This window comes from Carassius auratus, chromosome 41 (genome assembly GCF_003368295.1).
Source record: "Carassius auratus strain Wakin chromosome 41, ASM336829v1, whole genome shotgun sequence".
Lineage (NCBI taxonomy): Eukaryota > Metazoa > Chordata > Actinopteri > Cypriniformes > Cyprinidae > Carassius > Carassius auratus.
Window position 1 is genome coordinate 19451024 of NC_039283.1, and position 27352 is coordinate 19478375.

Here is a 27352-nt window from a genome sequence, read left to right on the forward strand (position 1 = left end):
GAAGGTTCAGTGAGAGGATGCTTCTCTTCCAACTGTGAACTATTTCACCAGAAACAGCTACTGCATCGGCCAACTTATGAGTCATTAATGGAATTGTGTGAAACATTGCTTGAAAGAAGTTATCTAAATTTCAGCTGCAAACCATAAGCCCCTTGAATAATCTAGTACTATACTCTTAGTCGCTAATGTAATTTTGAAAAGGCATGTAAAAAAACCTCATCACAAAGCTTTCTTTCTGTCATAACAGGGTGAAAAATGGAGTAAGCTATTAACAACATATTATTTTGCTTCTTTTTCCTCTTAAGCACTGAGAGAACGTTCTGCTTCTGTGCTCAGTGGCCTCTTTCTCCTCTTCGGCTGATTTGGAAAACACCCCCAGCAAATTGACCATGGAGGCGAGTCACAGGACCTCGTCTTTTGCAAGCACTGACCTCCTGGGTCGCTAAAGGAGGTAGCACAATGTGCAAAAGTCCCTACGGACTACATCTCATCTGGTCTGTGGATGTGTTTAGAAAGTTTCCCTGCCAACAGCCTCTCGCATGACATCAGCTACCTTGGGCCACTCTCTAGTGACATCACCCGTACCCCCGTTTAACAGGCGCTTTCCTTCTGACCTGGGATCAACCTTAAAGCCATTATAGAGATTTTCCATCAAATTCTAATGCTCTAATTCAAGCATCCAGGTATGAAGTGATTTCATGAAGGAAGACAGAAAAATGAACAAAAAAAAATTCAAAAAAATGTAAAAAAAAATATATATAGAGGTAAAATTAGTTGTAAATATTCTGATTATAAAATTGCTGCAAAATTAAAAGGTTTTAGAATATAGAAATGTAGGACTCCAAATTCAAGATTCTAATATTCAACACAAAAATTCTAATTGTACAAAAACTAGGCCGGGGGTCTGTAGGGGAAAGTAGTTATCAAAAAAGTTTAACTGAGCGCAATGAAGTGCCCACTTCAAGTGAAGTAAAACGTTTTAAAACACCAATATAAAATATTCACACAAAAAAAGAATGACATTTGTAGAAACCAATGTTGAAAACAGTCATGCTTCTTTATATTTTTATTTAATATCAATAGAAACATAATATTGCACAAAACAACATATTTGCTTGATCTAATAACTGTCACATTTGATCAGTTTAATGTGTCCTCGCTGAATAAAAATATAAATTTCCTTTTTACTGACCTGACAGCGGTCTTGTGGAGGATGTGTGTCATGGTGATAGAAGAGTGTGTTCACAGGGTCATAAACACAGGAGAGGAGTTGAAGTGAGCTAATCAGATTATAACAATGAGCTAAGTGTGTTTTCACAGGGCACGTCTAGTCTCGAGGTGTTGCTATGATACAAGTGCTCTTTTTAAATGATTGGCATCAGTGGTCAAAACCAACACATATTTTAAAGGCTAAGCACTGGTTCTCCTAGTGGTCAGTGCAATACTTAACCTATGCAGATAACTTCAACACATGCATTAGGGGTCTGCATTTATCCTCCAAACACAAAACATGCTGGCATCAGCCCAGAGAAGACAGAAAAGCTTTTCAGTTGTCTCTCACATCAGCAAAGAGCTAATGCAACTAATGAAATGCTGTGGCAGCAGATTTGTGTGAATGACAGTGAGACGTCTACAGACTCGAGTATTGGTTGTTTGTAAACGAAGTCTGATGAACTCTGCTGATCTCTCTGAATGAATCCAGATAAGAAGATCCAAAATTGGATTTGAAGTTTGCAAAAACAAACGGGAGCTGGTGCATTAAAAACTGGCACACGGCAATAATGATTATCTGTATTGCTTTACAATTGCAGTAACTACACATTTTGTCAAAATAACATCAATCAAAACACTCTGCTGACAAAGCTTTATTTTTCTTTTCAAATTTCAGTAAAAATAGTAATATTGTGAAAATATTATTCAAATTTTAAAGTAACTGTTTTAGTTTAATATACTTTAAATTGTAATTAATTTCTGTTATTGTAATGTTCTGTTAAAGCTGATTTTTTATTATTATTATTATTCCAACCTTCGGTGTCACATGATACCTCAGACATCACTTGATGATTTAGTGTTCAAGTAACATTTCTTATTATTATTGTTGAAAACAGGTGTGCTTCTTAATATGTTTGTTGAAACCATGAAAAAAGACATATAGTTGTTTATATATATGTGTGTGTGTGTTTATTAAAAAATGCAAATAAATATTTCCAGAAACTGCCTTGTGAGACAACAGTGTGAGACTAGAAGTTATTTTCAATGCCAGTTTAAAAGATTTCACCCTAGTGAAACTCTCAAGCTAATTAATACCTTTTAAGCTGATTAAGAAATAAGTGAAACTGAGTTTGTAGGTGGTAAAAATGCTTTAGATTTGGCAGCAGGAAAAGTGTATGCTATGTATGGGGATGTGGATGTTCTCACTGAAGGATTAATGGCAGATAGGTAGGGAAATGAGAATAAGAGGGGATTTACACACTAACACGCTTCTCCCTTTAACTCTCTATAGAGTTTATTGTTTGTGGAGTCACAAGGGCATGCCTTGTCAATTGCAAGTTCCCTTTTTGAAGCAACTGATGTCTATGACTGCTTATAATGACAGCATGCAGGAATCATAAGTGAGTGACGTTTGGTTAAAAGGCTGTAGTAGCATGGACACACATTGTATGTTAATGAACTGCAGTGTCTGGTCTTGTCGTTCAAAAAGGTTTGCAGCATGCAAGCTACATCAGGCTAATTATGCTGAATGAAACATTGTTAAAGGAATAGTTTGTTTTTTTCATCCAAACAGATTTCATCACTTCATGTCAGAATAAAAGTTCAAACAGCTGCTAAAAAAAATAATACAATGATAAACAATAATCCAACTTCTGTCAATCACTTAACATTTTGTGAAGGAAAAAGCAGTGTGTCTATAATAAACAAATTAATCTTACTTCAGGCTAAAATGAGTCATCTGTCCCTAATACTGATTTCTTCTTCTTGAGAAAAAATTTGTTCAGATGTTCAAATGTAAAAAAATATGCAGATCAAGCATATTTAAAATGCATGAATACTGGATTTGTTTCAAGCATGCAGCTTTTCATTTCACAATATGTTAAATGATGGACTGAAGACATTTGAATAACTTGTGGATTATTTTGATGTTTTAAATCAGCTGAACGAATTCTCATTCTGACAACACCCAATCCATTGGTCAGCAAATAACTTTAAGGTACATTTTGAGCAATTTTTTTTTTACTATTCCTGTAATATACATCTGTTCTCAGATGTAATGACAATCACACCTTTGTGGTTTCAACCAGGCATGCTGTATACAAAGCACTAGTTCTGTCTCTGGCGTACAAGTGCCACCAATCCTCAGAAAATATCACTTCCTTTAAAAACACTGGCACACGAACATGCTCAGAACTATCCCACGTAACCAAAAATAAAAATAAAAAATGTTCTTTTGCTGAGATTTTATAAATACACCCTTAACCAGAGGCTGGTGTGCATGCCGTGGCAATCCAGCCTAGCATCTTTGCATTTTATTACAGGGGCTCTGCACCCAAAAAAAAAAAGCCTGAAGCATGGTGAAATCATTCATTTTCTGGTCTGATGTCATCTCAGACTCTCCATAATTGCCGGAGTCCGGCGTCTTGTGTCTATAATTGGTAAAGACACCGCAAACTCTCTGAGAAGACACTGTAGGTGGATACTGGTGGATTCATTATTTTGACATAAAATTGAAGCGGGAGGTCATCAAAGCGAAAACCATTTTTCAAGTCTTTTCCTTTTTTCTCCTCCTTTTTTCTTTGTGGTTTGAAAACCAGGCCTTCGAGGCAAGTTGTCTGTCTGTTGCTGTTGAGAACCGGTTGCAGTTGCTGACTGATGTGGGGTGCTTTCGGAGGGTAATGATAGATCTGTTTTCCAGAAACCTGCTGTAATTCAGCACATTTTAAATGTATGTTGATAATTTTATATAATTTGTGCAACCATAGAAGCCATAGAGGTTATTTAGGGTGAAGGCATTGGAGGACGACAGGAAGTGTACACTTATAAAGGTAAATTAAGAGTAAGCTGTGAATATTTGTGAACATGAAATGTTGCTGGTGTTATGGTGAGGGTGCATTCTGTGCACATTTTGGTGGGAAAAATGCCATAATATATTTGCTGCCTTATTTTAGACAGATGTAATCTGAGGTCGCCCCATATGGAATGAGCTTTAGTTTCGCTTCTCAAACATGCTTTGCACATTTGAGTGAATTACAATAAAACCTCCAGGCCTCGCATCACAATATTCCTACAGAAAGAGTGTGATGAAAAATGTAGGATGGTTCATCACCCTCCCACAAACTGCAAAATAAAGCCAAATTGTGCATTTTAAACAAATACTCTGGGTTAATGTCTATGAAAATCATCTATTTTACCACAGGAAATATGTATAATAATGTAAATTCGTCAAAATAGGATGTTGACTGCCTCTTTAACAGTATAGAAAAAAAGATGCAGTGAAAGTGAATGGGTACCAAGACTGTCAATCCCCAGCATTTGGCTAAGCATCTCATTTTGTGTTCCACAGAAGAAATAAGGTCATGAGACGACATGAGGGTGAGTAAATTATAATTTCTGGGTGAACTTAATATTTTTTATCTATTTTGAATTCACTGCAGTGCTTTATCCTACAGCACGATATTGATATTATATTACACTGTGCTGCCATCTGCTGCTCAACTCATGTAACGCACTGTGTGTGTGTGTGTGTGTGTGTGTGTGTGTGTGCGTGTGTGTGTGTGTGTGTGTGTGTGTGTGTGGTAAACCAAATGCCCCAAAACTGTCTTTATTCTTCACACGTTGTCTGATGCTTTGACTTAATAACGTGGCTAATAAAGTGATATATGCTTGCAAATGTCCAGACAGATTAGAGTTGTGAAAGATCGAGCTACTCAATAAACAATTAAACAAAATTCAGTAAACATAAAAATAACAGACTACAAGAATGTTAAAATAGCAACACGTAACGTCTTTTTCATAAAGCGTTAACTCACCACAATGTGTCCCCAATGGAAAATGATGCTTACAAACGTGTCTAAGCGATTCAAAATACAAACACAAAATACAACGGACCCAAGTTAAAAAAATGTCTGCTGCAAATGTCTTTCTTGAAAAACACAACTTTTATCGCCCCTGGTATCGTCTATATTTAGGAGTTGTCGTAAATCCAGATGGATTGATTGACACCTCCGACTGTCCCGAAGGCCCCGCCCCCTCGGGCTCAACTGACGTGCAGGAGTAACTTATGCGTGTGACCAAAACTTAGTACATTTAACGCTGGATTAAGATTTATGTGCCAAAACGTATTATAAACACATAACGTTTTCACTTAAAGCACATTAATGCGCACACAATGACGCGAGAGGAGGACCTGTTGCGGATTGCTAAAAAACTAGACAAGATGGTGTCTAGAAATAACATGGTGAGATCCTAATTTTGACGCAGCGCTTTATGCTGTTTGTTTGTGCGATCTCTGTGCATGCTGCTAAAGAATAACTAATTTAACCTTTTTTGCATGTGTATTATGCTGTTTTAATCATATCTAATTTAGATACAGGCATGCACAAGTGTTGTTTAATTTTGTTTCAAGTGTGAGAGACCATAATGCGTGTGTAATAGGACTACAGAGATCCATTTGTAACAACAGGTGTTGGCTGACGATTGCGCAGATTTACTTTAGATTTATTCAGGGCAGCGACAAGAACGAGGACGAAGGTGATCTGTACAGACAGAGTTTTGTTGACACCTTTTGTTAATTCTTAACAGCATGTATGTATTGTAGTAAATGGCACAAGGTCGTGAAGACGGTGTGTGTTTTGGCCGACACATACTTTTACGCGCACGGGGCCCGCGCACAGAATTTAAAGGGATAGTTCACACAAAACAGAAAATGAAAACAATAATTTACTCACCCTGATGTTGTTCCAGCATGAATTAGTGCTTGCATTTCTGGAACACAAATGCAAAAATGCCTGAGAGTTTGCAGCAGTGACACTGAGTTATTATAACGTAAAAAAAATAAAATAAATAAAAAACATTAAAAGATATTAAGAAAAAAATGAATGCAATTATTATGTAGTTAAATAATTGAAAAAAAAAAAAACTAAAATAATTACCTGTCACCCTGTCTGTGTAGGACGGAGCTCTAGATCTTCTGAGAGAATTGAAAGATTTCAACATGACACTGAAGCTGCTTCAGGTACAGTATGTCTGCTGGATCTGTTGTGTTGACAAACTTCATTGATTCCTTTAGGGAATTATAGCTGTATCACAAACAGCAATCAGTATGGACTGTGCAAAACCTAAAAATCCATGTCAGAATAATATGGAGAGAATTATAATTCAAGTTCAATTTGAAATGTAATAGAGATTTTTTTTAAAAGACTTGCAAAGAATGTGAAAGATATGACACATCATATAGATTAGTACATTTTGTTACATAAATGCAGCTGTTCTTGTTAGACAACTGCTTTTGCTTTTGTTTGTCTAACGTTTATGATTTACTTTGTTCCAGGATACAAGAATTGGCATGTCTGTCAACGGAATAAGAAAGCATTGCACAGACGAGGATGTTGGGAACTTGGCAAAGATGCTAATCAAAAACTGGAAGAAGCTTTTGGGTAGGGCTTATGTTGTAAAGAAGTTATATATATATATATATATATATATATATATATATATATATATATATATATATAGGCTTCTTTTTTCTTTTTTTTTCTTTTACACAATAAAATAATCTGTACTTGATTAAAACGATTGCCAGTAACAGATCTGACCTAATGTAACACTTAACAATGACAAAAGTCAGTGATATCATATTCTAGGCTTCTTAAAAAATTGTACAGTTTAAAAAGGTTCATAATGCCCTCATTTTTATCATGCCATTCACATATAGTATAATATTGGCTGTCTTAAAAGGTTTTGTTTTTATGCATTTATGCTTTTTTGTCTTTGTCAGAATCAGCTCAAAACCAGAAGTCTGAGAGGTTGAATGAAGTGAAGAATGGCAAATATCCAAGCAAGACATCAGGGTCACCCAGCAGGACCTCACCTGAGAGAGAGTCCAGGTATGTTTGCTGATAACAGGGTAAAATATGGAAGTATTCTAGACACGGCTTATTATACAGTGTAATTGAATTACCAGGGGGTGATCTGTTTTTTTTTATACTTAGATTGATTTTTGCAAAAGAGGATGTGAGTAAAGACTTGTTGTTTGCGTAAAGAAGTATAACCTGTTTGTCTCGTCAGTCCACGAAGATCAACAGTGGAAACAAAACCAGACATAAACTCTAACAAGAAACTTGATGAAAAACACAGAAGACAAAAACCTGATGCAGAGTTCAGGATTGAGAAAAGAGAAAGTGAGCAGAAAAAAGAGAAACAAACTATTGACAATAAAAAGGAGCGAGAGAGGTGAGAAGCCCGGTGCTTTATAAAGCCCTCTATCCCTGCAAAACTCTGCCTTTAGATTGAGAAGTTTTATGTGTATTCTGTTTAGGAAAGATGAAATGAACAGTGATCAACTTCCTTCCCCAATGACGCATTCATCTCCACCCCCCAAGTGTTCACCGGCTGGGGAAGTGAAGAGGGAGAGGTTAGGGCTTGTGCATGTGACTGTGGTTAGAGGAAGCACTCATACCACACAACAAAACACGCAGTCATGCCCTTTTTCTGCAACTGTGTGGTTCTTCTGTTGGGGGAATTTAAGAATTGGCTTTTCAATTCATGTCGAGCAGGATGTTGAATTAAATTTCAAATAAACAAGTAGTGGAATTTACAAAAAAAAATCAACATATAGTCACCCAACAGAGAAATTTAATTGGTAATGCAACAAAACAAAAATAATTGCATCATAATTTTTTTTACCAATCGTTTTTTTTTTTTGTTTGTTTGTTAGTTTTTTTGAAAATACACGTTTAAGCTGACTGATTAGACATTCACTACAGTTCAGAAATTTGGGCTGAGTAAGATTTTTTTATGTTTTTGAATAAAGTCTGTAATGCTTAGGATTTGATAAATAAAATGTTCAAAAGAACAGTGTTTATTTGAAATATATTTTTGGTAACATTATAAATGTATTTATTGTCACCTGATTAATTAAATGCATGCTTACTTATAAAAACAAAAAAATAATAATTCTTACTGACCCCAAAGTTTGCAAGGTAGTGTATTTTAGTTAATTCTATAGCTAAATACTTGAAACATTACCCTACACTTAAATTTCTCCCTTAGATTCAAATTTGAATTGCAGTTCTGCATCATGTTTGCTACATCAATTCAATTTCAGGAATTAACTTTAAAAAAAAGTTGTTTTCAGATCTGAATGGTGCATGATTTCTTTTGCTGCTCTAGTTGTCTGGCCTACAAGTGGAAACAGTAATGTAATTTTTCTTCTTCTTTTTTTTTTTTTTTTAGGAAAGATGCTCCTGTTGATTTTTTCCCTCCTGTTTCAGTCAATTCCCACCCTCCTCTAAGACGCCCATCGATAGATGCAAAGAAAGAGAGGTCAGAGCGTGTTGCATATTAATATATATTTCAGTAACAAACATGTAATTCTATTGGTTTTATTGCATATTACCTACAGTGATAGTTGATTTAGAACAGAAACAGTTCAAAAGTGTGGTTCAGTAATTAAAAATGAATAATTAATGCTTTTATTCAGTAAGGACACATTAAATTGATAAAGAAATTGGAAAAAAAATGACAGTACGAATATTATATTTTATAATCCCGAATAAAAATGATCTCGGATTTTAACATATTAAGCAGCAAATATGTTTTCAACATTTATAGTAATGAAAAACATCTCATGAGCACCAAATCAGCATATTAGACTGATTTCTAAAGGATCATGTGCCACTGAAGACCTGAAGAGAGTAATGATGCTGAAAATTCACTTTTGTGATCACAAGATTAAATGTCATTTTTAAATAATAAATAATAAAAAAACGAAATGCAGCCTCAATGAGCATAAGAGAATTCTTTCAAAAAATCACAGCAAACTTTAGTGTATATCAAGTTAAAATGCTAAATTAGGATGTTTGTATCTCTTGTACAGAAAAGACACTCAGGGTTCTTTACAGTCTCCTCCTCTTCAGGCTCATCCTCATAAACGTCTCTTCATAGATGGAAAGAAAGAAAGGTTAGACATTGTTCTAGACGTGCATGCACTGTGTGACGTGAAAACTTCATCTTTTATAGAAGCAAACTTCTTCATGTTGAATCAACCTTTCAATGAGACTTGCTCATTTTCATGCAGGAGAGATGCACCTTATCCTCTTTTTCCTCTTCATCATCACCCTCATCCTCCACTTCCTCCTCCTCCTATTCCTATCCCTAAGTTTACATCAGACTTGAAGAAAGAAAGGTCAGAGATTGCCCTCAAGAACGTGTTAAGAATCTGTATTTTTTATAAAAGTCTTTAGCTAACATACAGAGTCATCTATCTTCACAGGAAAGTTCCTTCTGAAACTTTACCACCTCCTCCTCCTCCTCCTCTTCCTTCTTCTCCTCCTCCCAAACGTCTATCAAAAGAAGAGCCCAAAGAAAGGTCTGAGCACCTTTGAGTTCTAGATCGTTGATCTCTTTTGTGATAAAGCACAGTATAATACATTATTATTGCTGTAGTTTCGTTTCGTTTGGCAAAATAGCAGTCATTGCTCTAATTTATTCAGCGCTCAATTGATAGAAAATGATAAATGGACATTTTTAGTTCACTAGATGATCTAGTATCAGAACATGTGCTTCAAGTTTCTCTTTCTAATGCCACATTTAAATTGTATATATGTTGCCTAGGGCAAAAAAAGCACCTGATCCGAACGCCCCTCTTCCTCCTATACCTTTTCATCTACATCCTCCTCAGAAACGTGAAATGAAGAAAGAGAGGTCAGGGCTTGGTGTGTTCTCTTTTTGAGTAATGAAAATACTGCCAATCTTTCAGTCCCTTCAGCATCATTTTAGCGTAACACTGTGTTCTAACCGTGCACAATGTTCCTTATCACATAAATAATCAGTGACTTTCTATGCTTAGAAAAGAAACAGCTGAACCCGGTGCTCCTCTCCATCTCCCTCCTGCTCCTCTCCATCTCCAGCCTCCTACACCTACAAAACGTCCCTCATTAGACACAAAGAAAGACAAAGAGAAAGAAAGGTTAGGGTCAGGCAAACTGAAAAGCATGTTGATATTAAAGTCTGTGCATCTGTGTTTTTTCTTGATTAGTAGCATCAAAATGAAAAATAACTAAAGCTGTTTCACTTTAGGAAAGACACATCAGACCCAAAGCGACAGGCCTCTGAACACAATGAGAAAGATAGGTCAGAAGCATGAGTACTAACACTTGGAAAACGCTATTGTTGAGTGAAATTAGACTTGAAGTTGCAGGGCTACATCTAAACTAACTTGTTGATGTTATGAATTTAAAGAGATAGTCCACTCGAAAATAGGGATTTCTTCTGTGGAAGACAAAAGAAGATTCTGCTATTTCTATGCAATTGAATGGAGACTGGAGCTTTCATGCTTTAAAAAGCATCTTTAAAGTATAAAAGTATCATATTCATACTAGTTGTGCGCTATATTCAAAGAAACTCATACAGGTTTGGAAGTTGGAACTACAGGAGTAAGAGTAAATGTTGACAGAATAATATTTTTTTACTATTTAATTTGAGCTATGTTTTTGTAGTGATAATAATTGGTCACCATTCCATAGCACTGAGACAATGCTTCTTTTTCAGAAAAGACACAAGAGACAGTAAACCCCTCAAAAGGGCATCAATGAAGATCAAGATTGAGAGGTTCAAAAAAAATGTTTTGCAGCAGAAGTGCATGCATTATTCCCATTTAGACTTGGGAGTTTGAGGATGGTGGTGATTTTCTTTGTGTTCATTAAAACAATACACATTGTCACCTTTATTCCCAATTCTACTTTTATTTCTAGAAAAGACTCCACAGAGTCCAAAAAGCTCGATTCTAGAAAGCTCAGCCTGGATGGACGGAGAGACAGGTCTGCTCATGCATTACTCATCATTAAAAATGCTGAAAAGATGTGTGACATTTTCAGGCATTTGTGTTTTACTCTTTCACTGCAGTAAGGACTCTACTGATTCCAAGTCAAGCCATCACATTTTGAAACGACAATCAAGTGAACTTAAATTGGAGAGGTAACCTTGGTTGTAATGCTGCTAGTTTTGTAATGCAACAGTAACGTTTTTTTTTTAACTTTAACTTAAATCTTCATTCATGTTCACTTATGTTTATTGTAAACTCTCATGTTTTATTTCTCCAGGAGAGACTCCACTAGCTTAAGGTCTGGCAGCTCACCTCAGGGCAAGAAATCTAGTGAAAGGCAAGAACTAATATTACAGAAGCATCATTTAGATGTGACCAGCAGCATTCCATATTGCTTTATTATTTTTCAGGGAGTTCTCTGCAAATAGTGGCATTATGTTCTCACTCTTATGCTTTTGGATGCGCTCACGTATACTTCAAATTCTGCCGACTCAATGTCCCAGTTGTAATACACAACAAAATCCATTCAAATGATAAATCAACAAATCAGAAAAATAATGCTGTTCCACAGATAGCAGTAATACATAATACTGTTGTGATGTACGATTTCAGTCTGTTGTTTTAGTCTATTACTTTCACACTAAATGTTTAAATTTGATTACATTTAACCCTCATGTTTTTTACTGGTCATTTGAACCCAGAGAGGATTTTCTTTTTCCCGAAAATACTAGTTAATGTTATCACATTGGACTAAAACTTACTGACTTTGCATACACTGGGAATAACTTCCTCCCCAAAACTGATATTTTGTGTACTTTTTTGGGAGATTTTTTTTCCCCTAATCTTGTTACACTTGTGTTCCTTGTAAAAAAAAGACCGTTCTACAAAAAATTACACATTTCATATTATGTTATATTAATACTAAATTAATTATATATATATATATATATATATATATATATATATATATATATATATATATATATATAATTATAATTATTTATTTTAAGAAATCAAGTTGAAAAAGTTTAGATCAAGATCATTTTTGGCCAGGAACACATTTTATTTTCAGCAAATTGCATGTTTTAAAACTGTAATACAATACACAACTTTTAAAATCTGAGCAGATTTGATGACACTAGGCATCATTTAGTTGCAGACAAAAACTTGACATCATACACTAAACGACTGACGATCACATACATTACCAGGTGTTCCAAAGACTACAAACTTATGCATGAAAATGGGACGTATTGCTAGAAGATGCATGACAAATGAAAAAAAAAAAAAGTATACTAAATTCGTCCGTGTCCATGATGTGACATGATTTCTGTGATCTGTCAACCCCGACTGATCAAATTTCGCAGTCTTTTGGCATCTAGAGTTCACTGAACCAGACTGATAATCGGGGCATAAATCTACACAAATGTGTAATCCAGCTTTAAGTTTAAAGGAAATAGAATTCTCCTTTCATGCCTTGGTTTAACTGAAGGCCAATTGTCACATGAATATTTAGAGAACTAAAGACTTCTTCCTGTATTCCCCATACAGCAAGAGTAAGCCAGAAACCCCGAGGACGCCCACAACACCCACAAGCCCCCTTTCCCCGTCGTTGAGCTCTGGTCTGGGTCCTTTATCTCCTCACCTGCAAACTGGAGAATCCATCAGGGACAAATGCATTGAAATGCTGGCTGCTGCTCTACGTACAGACGGTACACAAAACAATGACAAACATTTCACAACCACACAGACATGCTGACATATATTGTTTTAATACTCATAATATGCTTTTCCTCTTAGATGACTACAAAGACTATGGGACAAACTGTGAGGCCATGGCTGCAGAAATTGAGGATCATATCCTTAGGAAACATATGTGTTGACTAAGTCAAACTAAGTGCAGAATCCTCTTGAATATATTGTGTAATGTTTGCAAGGTGATGTCCTTAACTGTCTTCCTCTGGCTACATATCTACCAGGAGATAAAAGCCTTAGACATGAAATACAAGAACAGAGTTCGCAGCCGCATAAGTAATCTCAAAGATCCCAAAAATCCCAATCTGCGTAAAAATGTCTTAGCTGGGGCCATCGAGTTGAGACGCATTGCCACCATGACTGCTGAGGTGAACTGCACATTTTGGACCTCTTAAATAATTTAAATTACCGTATTTTCTGGACTATAAGTCACACTTTTTTTCATAGTTTGGCTGGTCCTGCGACTTATAGTCAGGTGCGACTTATTTATCAAAATTAATTTGACATGAACCAAGAGAAAACATTACTGTCTACAGCCGCGAGAGGGCGCTCTATGCTCCTCGATGCTTCTGTTGCCTACACTGAGCAGCATATAGCGCCCTCAGGCGGCTCTAGACGGTAATGTTTTCTCTTGGCTCTTGGTTCTAAATAAATGCGACTTATAGTTCAGTGCAACTCATATATGTTTTTTTCCTCATCATGACGTATTTTTGGACTGATGCGACTTATACTCAGGTGTGACTTATAGTCCAAAAAATACGGGTAATTTAAAAAAAATTATGCATTAGTCAGTTAAAAAGAATCAGCAAAATCTAAGTTTGTCTTTGAAGGCATTATTACACTGCAGTTTTTTTTTATTGATGTTTGTCTTGTTTTCCAGTAAAAATATCCAGACTTCCTTGAGAAATTGATCAAATATAATAAAAATAATTCTAAAATGTACACATATTTTGTAAGAATTGTTTTCAGAGAATATCAATACGTTTTTTTGATGAATTTAATGGATTCTTGAAAGTATTCATTTTACCTACCTACCCTTAAAATTAAGTTCGGTATTTGCCCAAAATGTTATTATACTTAGGCTTAAAACGATAAAAACAGTGTTTTTAGATATTTTATACTGTGCAATGTCACAGGAGTTAGCCTTTGAAATTGTGTTGTCAAACAGATATTTTCCATTAAGAAAGATGATATATCTGAAGTCAGTGCATACATCTACTGTTTATAAATAATAGTGTGCTCTTGCTGTTGTAGGAGATGGCTAGTGATGAGCTGAAACAGTTGAGGAACGTGTTGACCCAAGAGGCCATCCGAGAACATCAAATGGCAAAGACTGGAGGAACCACCACTGACCTGCTGCAGTGTGGCAAGTGCAGGAAGAAAAACTGCACCTACAACCAGGTACATCAATCAAACTTGTTAGCTTTAGATATTTATAATGCATAAGAACCTAGAAGAATGACTAATCATAGTCTGAGTCGTGCACTCTTTAAAAAGTTGTCACTTTGGAGAACCTTTGAAATTGAGAGTCCTCTTGAGCCTGCTTGAACCAATTAAATGAGCTTGTGGTCATTTAAAGAAAATTCTTATTAAAAATGTCCTTTGTAAAAAGAAAGGAATTTAAATGTGCTTATGAACTAACACCTGCTTCCATTTTTGATTTTGCCTGTCATTGTTACTTTAATTTGTTGTGAAAATAAATATATTGATAAATGTTTTGTACATTCACAGGTGCAAACCCGCAGTGCTGATGAACCAATGACCACCTTTGTGTTGTGCAATGAATGTGGTAATCGCTGGAAGGTCAGAAAATTATGTTTTAGCTTATGTATTTGCTATGTACTGTATTTAGAAACAAATCATTGTACAGTAGTAAGTAACACAAGTGTCTCTTTTTTTCTAGTTCTGCTAACCTGAAGCAAGGACTCCAAGAACAATGACCATGTAGGATTCTTCCTCTTTTTTTATTTTTATTTGGAAGATAAAGTAATATAATATTCTATTCCACCAGCAAATGGCCCTAAATTCATAATATGTAAATTAAATCTTCTTAAAACTTTCACAGAGGATCACAGCATTGCAAAGAATGTGTTCTGTTTATTCATAATTGAAGTGAAAATTAATTACCTAGGAAATGTAAATCTGTTTAAATTGTACGCTTTTATACTGTTTTTGAAATGGCAGAATTCATTTTTTATGTGATTAATCCGTTTATTATACAGAATCTTATCGAAACTAGATATTCAACCGCAAAGACTCAAATTTGAATTTGAAAATTGAACATGTCATTCATAAAGAGAATCCTGATCTATCTCATATGTAGCAGCTATAAATTACAACACAAATATTTCTATATTTTTTAATAATGTTGATAAAGTAAATTAAGATAAAATAAAATATTGTAGCAAAAAAAAACTTGTTTTACTTCAAATAATAAATGTAATATTGCTTTGAATAAATTGTTATTGATTTCTTTTGAAGTAGTAGTAGTATTTTTGTATGCTTGGTGCGCTTGTCAACCTGCTGGCCCTATGGAAGCAGAAAATCCCACACATGTAGACGGCACACATTCTCTCTCTCTCGCTGTCTCTCTCTCTCTCACACACACACATACACACACACCTGCACACAAATAATTAAATTGAGATGCAGAACTGCAGTGTTGATTGATTCAACAGCTCCACATTATGCTGTCAAATTCTCAAAAATACAGAGCGAGTAACTAGTAGATTAAATTATCCAACTTTATTATGCTGTAGACGGTTATACTGCCTACATATGTTAAACAACATACATTTATGATGGAATCCATTGTCACAATTGCTCACGTTACTACTAAAACAAGCTATATTTTGAAACCTAAATGATCTAGTATTTTACAATAGAAATAAATTGCAGTTGTACCCTGTGACTCGCATAAAAGAAGACTAATAGAGTTTGAGTGAGAGCCATTTTTCCTCGTCTATACTAGTGGGAAGTTTTTTTCATTATAATGTCAAAGTCTGCCCCGTGTGTCGTTATTCATGGGCATTTCCCACTGACGCACTTTTAGCTGCGCTAATGATGCCCCGTTACTATATTTTGGGTTTAATAAGTACCCTGGTCTCTGCTATCCTCAATGCACTGTTTGAGATGAGATGAGTAAGTCTGTGTGAAATTATCCCTTTTAGCACTGAATATTCACTCAAGTTTCATTACTCAGTTTACCAGGGTGCCCACTCATTACAAGCAAATAGAATTAAAGGCTGTTAATGGATGTTCCACTTTGACAGCATTTCCTGTGGTAAAAAAGGAAATGCCACTGAGAGGACGGCATGAAACAGTGGATAACTATGCCAGCGCTGTGCAGTGTTCAGCTTCACAGAAAGCACAAGTTATTTCTCTCAGGCTTATATAATTGGATGCCCTGCAGGTAAGAAAGCTCCTCAGTCATTTTGATGCTAAGATTGAGTAGTTATATGAAGGCTTTGGCAAATGAATACAAAAACAGATCAAGGTGAGATTAAAATATGCTTACTGACACCTCAAGAGTGCACAGAAAAATTGGTGTAGGATCTACTTTAATACAATTTTCTCTTATTGAATTTCACAAATGCTTACAGAGACACAGCTAGTAACATGTTGACTTAACATTTTTATGTAGAAAAGAAAGTTTTGAATTAGAAATAGTTTTCTGGAAACCATCTTTTTGCTTTCGAGAAATAATTTTTGTGGCGCAAGACAATTCCTCCTTTTCCCTATACACTTTTTTTTTCTGTCCAAAGTTCACAACTAAGACTCAGCATTGAAGCATTGTAAATAATACTGTAATATTGTTCTTCACCTTGTTAGGCAGATTGCTTGAATGAACTGTAATGAGCTTTAATATAATAGCTAAACAGGTAAAAAAAAAAAAAAAAGATTAAAATCAATATATAATATGCACACACACACACATACACAGAAGCTGTGTAACAAGCAGGACCAACAGTCATTATCCTGTTATTAATTAATCCTGTTGTTTTTACAGAATAAAACTGGGAGCCAGAATAATTTAGAAATTATTAATATGTAAATAACTTAACGGAACAACCCATAAAAGTGTCTTTTTTTTTTTTTTTTTACCTTTTAGAACTTAAAAAAATGTCAACCAGTAAATCCAACAGCCCTTTTCTGGTGAATTAGCAAAGTCATGACACTCTTGATGGTAAAGATACTGACAGCCATCATAAAACAGGTTGAAAAGAGAAAGACACACCATGAATCGAAGTTCATCACAAGTGGAGTAGCTCCACTAGCTGAGGTAAAAGCTAATATATAGAAAGTACACATCATTATATACACAAATGCAGTAAACATGAAATCTATAAATTTAAATGTAATAGCTTAAATTCAGAAATGTATGCGGTAGAATGTTGTGGACTTGGAATATTTGTTACAAAGTTGATAATTTTTTGCACCTTTTGCTGCAATGCAATAAACAAACGATAAAACACGCACAAGAGCCCAAAACAAAAATCCCCATAGCGCGCGCGCACACACACACACACACAAACACAAACACAACCAATCCTAGCTGTAGTGCTCTAGTCCCTTTGCTGATGATGAAGTGAGTCCACTGTTTCCATGACAACTACATTTCACTGAGAGAATCCATTAGGACCTCTTGGATTATTTTTGCAGATGAAAATAAAAAACTGAGGCTCATTCTATCAAACATCGAGTGAGTTCCATTAGACTTTAACCATCATGACTTTAGAAGGTGGATGATTGCTGTTAGTGCCCACTCATCTTTACAAAATATTAAAATCTGATTTGCTGAATCCTCCCAATAAAGTTGGTTCCCTAGATGCATCTAAGATCGAAAAGAAGTACATCTATTCTACTCAAAATCAGTTAAGGAATTTAATTATTATAAATCATTGGTACAAACTGTGACTGTGAATGCACAAACTATGACTAGTCTGGCAGGAGAGAGATGACGAGATCTCAAGTGTGATGATGAAAGGCAATTAAATACAAACCAGATGTTCTGAATTAATAGTCCTATTTAAGGATCAAAATAATGAAATTGTAAGTTACACCTAGAAGACATTATGATGCTTATAGCCACCACATCTGATGAATGACAAACAAGAACATAACTGACCCACTCTCAGGCCTCTTTTCATCCCTAAAATTTCATGACATGAAAAGCATTACAACAATATCAATATGGCTTTATGGAGGCACTTTAATGAGCTATAGAAGGACACCTGCGATTGTATAACTATAAGATGATTGTGATAGTATGACTAAACGATGAGTCACGATTGTTTTGCAGACATGTGCAATAGAGACAAACAAAGAGAAGCCCTACACCCCCTCCCCCATTTCTCCCTAAATAGAGTAATACGTCAGCGATAAGAATGCTTTCTGAAATGCATATTGCTAGATCCATCTAAGATATATAACAGCAGAAAAAATATACTGTTGCTGTTACGCTTAAAGATAATGAAGAATGAATGAAGTTTTGATGCTGTTTTTATCAAGAAGCTATTTTCTCCTTCACCAAATGCTATATTCCTTCCTGACTGTAGTGTTTTAACTTCAAACCATTGCTTCTGGACAAAGTACCGGTAGGAGTCTATCATCTATAATAACACTTTCTCTGCCTGAAAAAGTCTGTCCTCTCATGTAAAAATCAATCAATGTATATGTTTTCACTTGTAAACGGTGCTTGATCTGTGCAAATTACTCTCTTGATTCAGATGAGCCTGAATCAATGGTTTGATGTAAAAAATGTCTTGATGATACAAATACACAGCTTCTCACTTTACAACATTTATTCATTACACCTTTTGGTGTGAAAGGGTCTTTACATTTGCTATAAATAGAACTTCTTATATAAAAAACAATCAAGCCCTGCTCATATTTAAAAAGATACGCAAAAGTAACACAAAAGTAATGTAACGCATTATTTTCCATAAAAAGTAACTAAGTAATGTAATGCATTACTTTTAAAAGTAACTTTCCCCAACACTGCGTGTTTTTTGACGTGTTAAACCATAAGAGACAGTGTTATATTGAAAATAAGACTTACATTTTAATTGTTTCTTTTCACAATCATGGTAGCACACAATGGCAGGTTGTGTGATATTTTTTCTTGGCAAGGCTTCAGTTTTTATGGCTTAACATCAAAAGCACGTGAACCGTCAGAAATTCAAGAAATATTTGTTATTCTCTCGTCAACAATTTTAAATATTTCTAAACTTTTAAAAGGCTCAAGATTTTATTTTGCCAATATTAAGACTTTTTTTGAATGGCATATGGTCAGTTCTTTCACAACTAAAGGACGTGCTTTGGCTTATGGTCAGGTGGTTTAATGGGTGCATCTGGCTCTTAGACTTGTCAGACTAAAGCAGACTTCAGTCTGTTAGTGGCCAAGCTCAGCATCTGGTCTTTGTCAAACGTGCCATAATCACACATGCAGGTATAATTAGTTAGTTAAATAAAAAAATAAAAAAATGCTTTATATTGTCTTGAAAAACTTGTACTGATAACTTCCAGGAATATATTTTAGAAAAACTGAATGGTCTATGTTAATGATTCAATCTTTCTCATCAAGGCATATTATGAAGCCATCTGTAATAACAGATGCTCTCTCAGTTTAGATTTCTACTGGCCAGCTAAAATAGTGACATGAGGCATTAAGCAAAACAGCCAGAGTCCAGATCACAGCTTGTGGTTGCTCTAAAATTCACTGTCTAACAACCATAGTACAGTGTCATTCGTTTATAAATGTCACGCAAATGTAATTTCAGTATATGCTCATATGCCACTCAGAAACAGAATAATTCACTCCAAATGAATCTTATAGCACATTTTGTCATCTTAAATCATGGTATATTTCTGCTAAATTGTTGCAGATTGTTTAATCATAAAACATATTTTAACAGGCTCCAAAAATCATCTTGCTTCCTGAGTGATACAAAGCTTACATAAAAGGTAACTTTAATATTTATCCTATGAATTTTGGATAAAAAGTACAAAGTTACAACAGCAGAGAGCCATTAGAGTCATCAGAGAGGATAGTGTCAAGTGTCTGAATTTGATTCTCCTCTGTTATATAATTTCATTTCCGCACAACACCTGTGATTAGAAGCAATGGAATAGTGAAGATTCTTCTTGATTGAACGGATTATGTAATCACCTGCACACGATTTCATTATCAAAATGTGGAATTATTGCAAATTGACCCCTGAGAGTCAGTGTTCTTTTTCTATGTGAGCTCAGTGGGGAAATAACTTATAGATATTGTACTTACAAGCACCTGATAATCATTGGTGTTGTTTACTATATCAGTTGAAGTTTGTACTTATGAGGAATGTGACTTGGTACATTGATGTAGACAGAAAGTATTGAACACAGACGTACTGTAGATAAAGAATGCAAATCTACTACAAGTCGCTTTGGATAAAAGCATCTGCTAAATGAATAAATGTAAATGTAAATGTAAACCTCAAGTTGAATGAACTCAATAATATGTCTTAAGCAGTACAAAAAAAAAAAAAAAAAACATGCAGCAACAGTTTGCTACTATGACTTAGGTACAAAGCCTCCAGAAGGTTTCCTGTTTTACAGGAAATTAAGCCAAGAGCAAAGCCTGACAAAACCACACTCTTGACAAATCTGTCCGTTCAAAGCAGAGAGGTCAAGAACTTATAACCCTTTTAATGCAAAAGCAGCAAAGATTAGGGTCATTTACATTAATATCATCACTGATTTATGTGTTTTGGTAATTTCCTCTTTCAGGCTGAAAAGACCTACAGCAGTGTGGTTCTGGAGAAACGAACAAACAGACAGACAGAACGACAAACACATAACACTCAGAGGCTTCATGTAGATTTCCAAACAACTGAATTTTTTTTTCCAGTTAAACATATATATATATAATATGTTTGCTTACAAAATTAACCACAAATAAAATGAATAAAACAACCATGGTAACCACAAATTCACTATGGCTTTGCCACACTAACCTTAGTTTAACCATGGTATTTGTTGTAAAACTGTGATAGTACAAATGTAATCAAGAAGCCAAAAAAATAAATACACTTTTTTTTTCTTTTTTCTGTTTTTACGCAATTTGTACTCTTTTACTGTAATAAAACCATGGTTACATTTTCATGGTTAAAGTGTTTACCTGAACTAGGTTATCTAGACATTTAATAGAAAATATAACAAACGCATTAGGTACGGCTTTACACGTGCACAGTGGGCTTTGTGGAGTGACACTTTTGTGCGCGGGCGCAGCAGCTGCCATTCGAAGTACGAGCGCGTGCACAACACGCGCGGTTGGAAGTCGACTGCTCTCCCGAGAAGAGGAGAGGACAGGAGAAAAGAGGAGAGCTACGTAAAGTGAGCAGTGTTGTTGCCCTTAGAAGCTGCTGTTCTCTATATTTCTCTATATTACGTTTAAGATATAGGCTACGTTTATAATCTTTCCGTTTCACTTATTTAGAAGGCTTTTGGAATTATACAGGGGAAGCGCATGGAGCCTCTAATTCTGCAAAACTTGAGCTTTATGGAGGAACCTGGAGGACCTCTGACCAACTGGAGCGGAGGCAGCGAGCCGAAGGCGGTGAGAGGCAGCGCTGCGGTCGCTATCGCTGTGTGCATCACCGCGCTGTACTCCGTCATCTGCGTGGTGGGACTATTCGGAAATATTCTGGTTATGTACGGTGTGGTCAGGTAAGAGAAATTGTTTATTCAGTGAATATGTACTTTAGAAGTATCTGAAAGTGGGATGATCATTATACATTTACCACACGTTGACATTAATAAGCACAGAAAACCCACTTTGCCCTAACTTTTCTGGTTTACTTTAATTAGTGCACAAAGTCTAAAGAGAAAAATACGAGAATGCAAATATGCATATTAGGTATAATTAAAAACCTTTGGAATATAACCTGTATTTACAGAGAATGTGGTGGACATGGAGTTTTGTTAGGAAGCTGAGCAAGTGCTGGAAGATGAAAGACCGGGTTGAGGACTGAAATTATATCACTCACAGATATACCAGTTTACCTCAGGGGTAGTTTTGGAGGAAGAATCATTTTCACAGCATGTACAATTCAAAGCTCAGTTGTGAAAACTGCTGTTATCATCTCATTTCATGTCCTTTTACTGCGTTTTACAGTGTCTAACAGAAATCTGGATTATCTAATCACATAAAAAAACACTTGTAATAAGTTTATATTAGGCTACTTTTTAAAATACTCAAATCAGATCACAGTTACTTTTTTATTGATTATAGGATTAAATAATATTTTAAAATGTTTTGAATAAAAGCATGGACATACAACAAAACATGTTATGCACTCGGTTCAAAAGACTTCATGGAACTTATAATAATGGATTTATTCATCTAACCACATGTATAGCCATTTACAAAGAGAGGAATAAACTGTAGTCACTAATGGATGTGCTGTCTTCTCTCTTCTTCTCTGTGAGACTTCAAATGTCAAGTCCTTAAAAGAGCTCGCGGTGTGTGGGCACCAGACAAATCTCAGAGAGGATAATCAGCAGATTACAATTTGTGCCTTTAGCATTGGGCTTTACTTTAGTAGCTGTGGTTGCATCCTTTCAAAGGATACCCCATATTTTATGCACTCAGAGAGACTCTTGAGACACCTTCATTTAATGAAAGCTTGTTGTTAGCATCTGCTGTTAGATGTTGTAACTACACTTTATCAATATTTCTGCATTGACATCCATTATAGTCAAATCATGTATTATAACCTTAATAATAATATTTCTGTGCATGTAAAATAATTACTGTTAAAAAAGTGGCTCAAAAATCTTTAATAGTAGCCTAAAATAAACACTAAGATTTTTTACTAAAAATGAAAATACTATATTGTGAAAATATTGTATTTTCTAAATGTTTTGTGTTTAATGGAAAACTCTGCAAACAGGATAACAAACCAAGTTCTTATAGTTTTATAATGTTTTATCACATCACCAGAAAATAAAAAAGATAATGAATGTACCAATGCATTACATAATTTTCATAGGTTAACATTTTAGTTCTTGAAATAAAAGTTGTTTACAGTGTGGAAGGGTGTTAAAATAAGAATCCGAATCAGAAAGAGCTTTATTGCCAGGTGATCACACACATGAGGAATTAGTTTTGGTTCCAAAAGCTTCCACAGCACAAACAGAATGACAGTGAGAAAACAAAGATAATAAAAATAGGAAATAACAATATCCCAAAAAATCTTAAAATCGTATCTCGCTGAATCTCTTAGACTGACTTATACTCTGTTTTCTACAGGTACACAAAGATGAAGACAGCTACCAACATTTACATCTTTAACCTTGCTTTGGCCGATGCATTAGCCACCAGTACTTTACCCTTCCAGTGTGCCAAATACCTCATGAGCACCTGGCCATTCGGGGGGCTCTTGTGTAAATTAATCATTGCCATTGACTACTACAACATGTTTACCAGTATTTTCACTCTGACAATGATGAGTGTGGACCGTTACATTGCCGTGTGCCATCCAGTGAGAGCCCTAGACTTCCGCACTCCCATCAAAGCAAAGATTATCAACATATGCATATGGATTCTCTCCTCAGCTGTTGGCTTCCCAGTCATGGTTATGGCAGTTACTAGAGTGACAGACACAGGTGAGGACAAAATGAGAGGAAAAAGCACAAGTTTTTGCTATCCAGCTTATATTGTTTCCATTCTGTAAGTATCCGATTCTATTCAGTGAATTTATCGATTTGATTGCACCTAATCATAGCCACAAATTCATGTAATATATTTTTTTTAAGCTCTGTTAACCAGATGTTAATATTGAGTAATATTTAAGATAATAGTTAAAAACAAAACCAGAGAAACACACAGTGTTTATTTCCTGGATGAATCTTTCTTTTTGAACAGATTGGTTAAATGAATAATTTAATGACTCGCTCAAATTAGAACTGATTAGTACAGTAAATTCAATTAAGAAATGAGTCTATACTCACCTTCTTATCTTCTTATCTCCACAGGTAAAACAGTCTGCATGTTGAAGTTCCCAGACCCCGACTGGTACTGGGACACTGTGACCAAGATCTGTGTTTTCATTTTTGCCTTTGTGGTTCCTGTTTTCATCATCACTATCTGTTACGGCCTGATGATCCTTCGCCTCAAGAGTGTGCGCTTGCTGTCCGGCTCCAAAGAGAAAGACAGGAACCTTCGGCGCATCACCCGCATGGTGTTGGTGGTGGTGGCAGCCTTCATCATCTGCTGGACCCCCATCCATATCTTCATCATCATCAAAACCATGGTGGAGATCGACCAGAAGAATCTGCTTGTGGTCGCTTGCTGGCATCTGTGTATTGCTCTGGGCTACATGAACAGCAGCCTCAACCCAGTCCTGTATGCATTTCTGGATGAAAACTTCAAGAGGTGCTTCAGAGAATTCTGCTTGCCCTTTCGCTCCCGCATGGAGCAGATCAGCTTTTCCAGAGCTCGTAATGTCACGAGAGAGCCCATCTCGGTGTGCGCCAGGTCTGAATCAATGAAACCACCCACATGACTAGACCTGGAACAGATGCCTTCTGATACACAAGCAAGGACACAGAGAGTCACCGTGATCTCCACCACTGAGTTTTAAGCTCCTTTGAGGTAAATACAACTTGACAACAAGCCAATATACTGAAGGTAAAATGCATGTTGTGGGGTTCATTAGTCATATTTTTCTACCTTTTTTAATTTCACTGTGTGGGAAAGCGAAGGATGGCTCTAAAATGATTTGATTAAATGTTTCCTAAGTGTGGAAACGAGATCATTCGGACCATCAAGATCGTAATCATGTTTTGGGAAAGACATCAAATATGTGGTTTGAATGGTCAACGGGAAATGTACATTCATTAGTGGTATATGAGCCATCAAAGTAGATTCCCATAATCAGATTTTTAAATGAAAGTGAATGCATTTTTCCTGGGAATTTCTAACTGAAATACAAGTGTCCGAACAATTTAACAAATTTATTTTCTCAAGATTCAAGACTCTTAGATTCACTCAATCTTGTTTCACTGAACAATGAAATTGTACAGAGGTCTTTTTCCGCTCTATAAAACAGGATTTCTTTAAACCTGGGGATAAAGCTATATGGAGAAAGACAGAGAATGGACCAAAATTTCATCTGAAGGTTTGCAGGATAGATTTGCACGGATGACATGGTTACTTTCCTCAGGAAGGCTGTTAAAACACACTGTTACGTAAACTCTCAACACATTATTCATTTCATGGTGCTTGTTAAGGTGTAATTTTGTAATGTGTGCTGCTAGTGAAGGTGTTTGATGACCTTTGACTATGAAGTATACAGTGTGCATACAATATGTGTAGATGTCCTCTGAGATTATCAAAGATGGGCTTTTCGGTATTTGAATCTTAGTACTGAAGTATTTAGTGCAACCAATCTTGTATTTCACTGCCATTTGCTCAGAATGGCTGTTTTTTGATCTTCTTCAAATTCCAGTCGAAGTGACATTTAATGAATCATTTTGTGATATTAGTGTTTGATTCTAAATGTCAGCTGTGTTGTAAAAGGAGAGAGAGTTTAGTTTCTTGAGCTGTTTTAGACAAACTTTTTCCAGTCAAGGATCATGTATTAGCAGTGAGTTTTGCTTTGCTGTAGAACCTGTATGTACTTTTGTGCAACTGTTGCATATTTCCTCATGTTTATATTTTTAAGGGATGCATGGCAATTAGACATCACAAAGTACACAACGTGTTTATATTGTGGAAGAATTTTTTTTTTAAATTGTTCTGTAGATTGCATGTATGTTGGCAAAAAACAACAACTTTATTTTAAAAATGTTCATTACCCATATGATAAAAAAGCTAAACATTCATCATCTCTTGAAGATATACATTCTTCATCTTATATATTGAATGATAAATACGTCTGTCACCTTTAAATGGGTTTAAAGATTTCATTTTTGTTTGGTGTAAATATACCACAAAAGCCTTAAAATATAGAAATGAAAAACTACTATGCAAATTTTCTGCAGGTACTTGTAAAGGTTGGAGACTCAAGCGCTGTTACATAATCTCTTCAGAAGACAACCTATTATGAAATACACTGGATAAGTGCTTTTGAATCAGGATAAAATAAAAAGGCTGTTGTATATCGACTGTGGTATAAAGACAAAACCTCCTTTGCTAACTTTTGTTTTTCTAATTACATGAAACATGAAAGTCCAGTGTGCTTATCAGAGTTTGGTCAAATTTGGTCAAATGAAATAATTAGCCTATACTTTTATTTGCATTTTTCACAAACTGGGTATAAAAAAAGGTCCTCAAACTCTAACCACAAGAAGTCAAACTAAGAGTGGAACTATGCTGTTAATAAGTCCAAGCTGGTTTGTTTTCACAGCGTAATTGAAAAACGGCATCCTGTGTAATTTGCCTCTACATGTGGGAGGAACAGAAGCAATCCACCTGTTATATTTGAAAGCAATGGTGTATGGAGTATACCTTGTGCCATAGTTGGGATAATGGAGTCTGGAAATGGCTATGGAAAGATACAGTCTCAATCAGCCAGCAGAGACAAATACAGAATCTTATATAAGCAAATGGCATTAATAAAGAACATCATGATGTTCAGCAGTGCTTCTCTGGTTCCTTGTGATTGTGATTTGCAGCGTCAGTTACATAATGGCATAAACAGTGGATCAGAGAGCCACACTGTTTATATCTGGTGGAGGGAAGCATCACGAGGCACAATAATGACAAGAGACACAGCATGTTGGCTGGATTGATCGGGAGCATTACACAAAATTACGCTCAACCCCATTCAGAGTCCTCATGAAACATGTAAACAAGCTCAGAAACTCAAATCAAATTCTTATTCACCAGGGTTCCTCAAATCTTGTCCTGGAGGTCCAATGCACTGCAGAGTTTAGCTCCAACCTTGATCAAACTCACCTTCCTGTGATTTTCTAATGATCCTGAAGACACTGATTAGCTCAGGTGTGTTTGATTAGGGTTAGAGCTAAACTCTAAACTCGAAAGTGGATCTCGTGGACCAAATTTGAGGATCCCTGTAGTACACAATACATTTGGCAAGTAATGTTAAACATTTCCACAGGGTAAAATGCTAAAATCAAAAACGGGAAAATGTTTAAGAGCCTCCAGTTTGAACATACTTTTTATTATATTCATTTTTATTTGTTAATGGTCGCACACAGGCCAACACAAAAAACGTGCATAATTATTAAACATTATATATTTGGTCAGTCATGCTCTAAGCTTAGCAGTTCCCATATAATTTATCTCAGGGGAATATGATAAAAATCATACCCATTTCCAGTAAGACCAGTCTAAGCAAACCTTGCATATCTAGTGTTTGCTCCGTTTAGTTCCATGGTGATGGGGTTGTTCACCCATCAAGATGAGATGCTTATTAATAACGACTGGTCTAACGGTTAAAGGCATGCTGATATTATAAACAATGCAAATTGCATGCCTAAAAGAACAGAAAACATATCTAACTCCAACAACTACAGACGTGCCAGTTTTCAGTAATGAAAACTGAG

The 27352-nt window shown here is 35.6% G+C and overlaps 2 protein-coding genes across 14 annotated transcripts; both read left to right on the forward strand.

Moving 5' to 3' along the window:
* The first annotated feature begins 5218 nt into the window (after positions 1 to 5218).
* LOC113059190 (transcription elongation factor A protein 3-like) lies at positions 5219 to 14966 on the forward strand. 13 transcript variants are annotated; one of them, XM_026227495.1, is made up of 23 exons: positions 5219 to 5452; positions 6167 to 6229; positions 6545 to 6650; positions 6992 to 7100; positions 7282 to 7446; positions 7532 to 7627; positions 8449 to 8538; positions 9092 to 9175; positions 9293 to 9400; positions 9488 to 9583; positions 9829 to 9918; positions 10064 to 10183; positions 10294 to 10347; positions 10765 to 10824; positions 10968 to 11033; positions 11119 to 11190; positions 11316 to 11375; positions 12590 to 12750; positions 12839 to 12895; positions 13007 to 13161; positions 14048 to 14194; positions 14525 to 14596; positions 14697 to 14966. In XM_026227495.1, exons 1-23 carry the CDS (start codon positions 5384 to 5386, stop codon positions 14703 to 14705), a joined length of 2109 nt encoding a protein of 702 aa, XP_026083280.1. In that variant the 5' UTR covers positions 5219 to 5383; the 3' UTR covers positions 14706 to 14966. The 13 variants fall into 13 exon arrangements, with proteins under 13 accessions (XP_026083280.1, XP_026083281.1, XP_026083282.1 ...); XM_026227496.1 differs by lacking the exons at positions 10294 to 10347; positions 10765 to 10824; XM_026227497.1 differs by lacking the exons at positions 9293 to 9400; positions 9488 to 9583.
* Positions 14967 to 20962: 5996 nt separating this feature from the next.
* LOC113059191 (delta-type opioid receptor-like) lies at positions 20963 to 26362 on the forward strand. The gene is made up of 4 exons (XM_026227509.1): positions 20963 to 21172; positions 21276 to 21505; positions 23091 to 23446; positions 23816 to 26362. Exons 2-4 carry the CDS (start codon positions 21306 to 21308, stop codon positions 24343 to 24345), a joined length of 1086 nt encoding a protein of 361 aa, XP_026083294.1. The 5' UTR covers positions 20963 to 21172; positions 21276 to 21305; the 3' UTR covers positions 24346 to 26362.
* Positions 26363 to 27352: the final 990 nt, after the last annotated feature.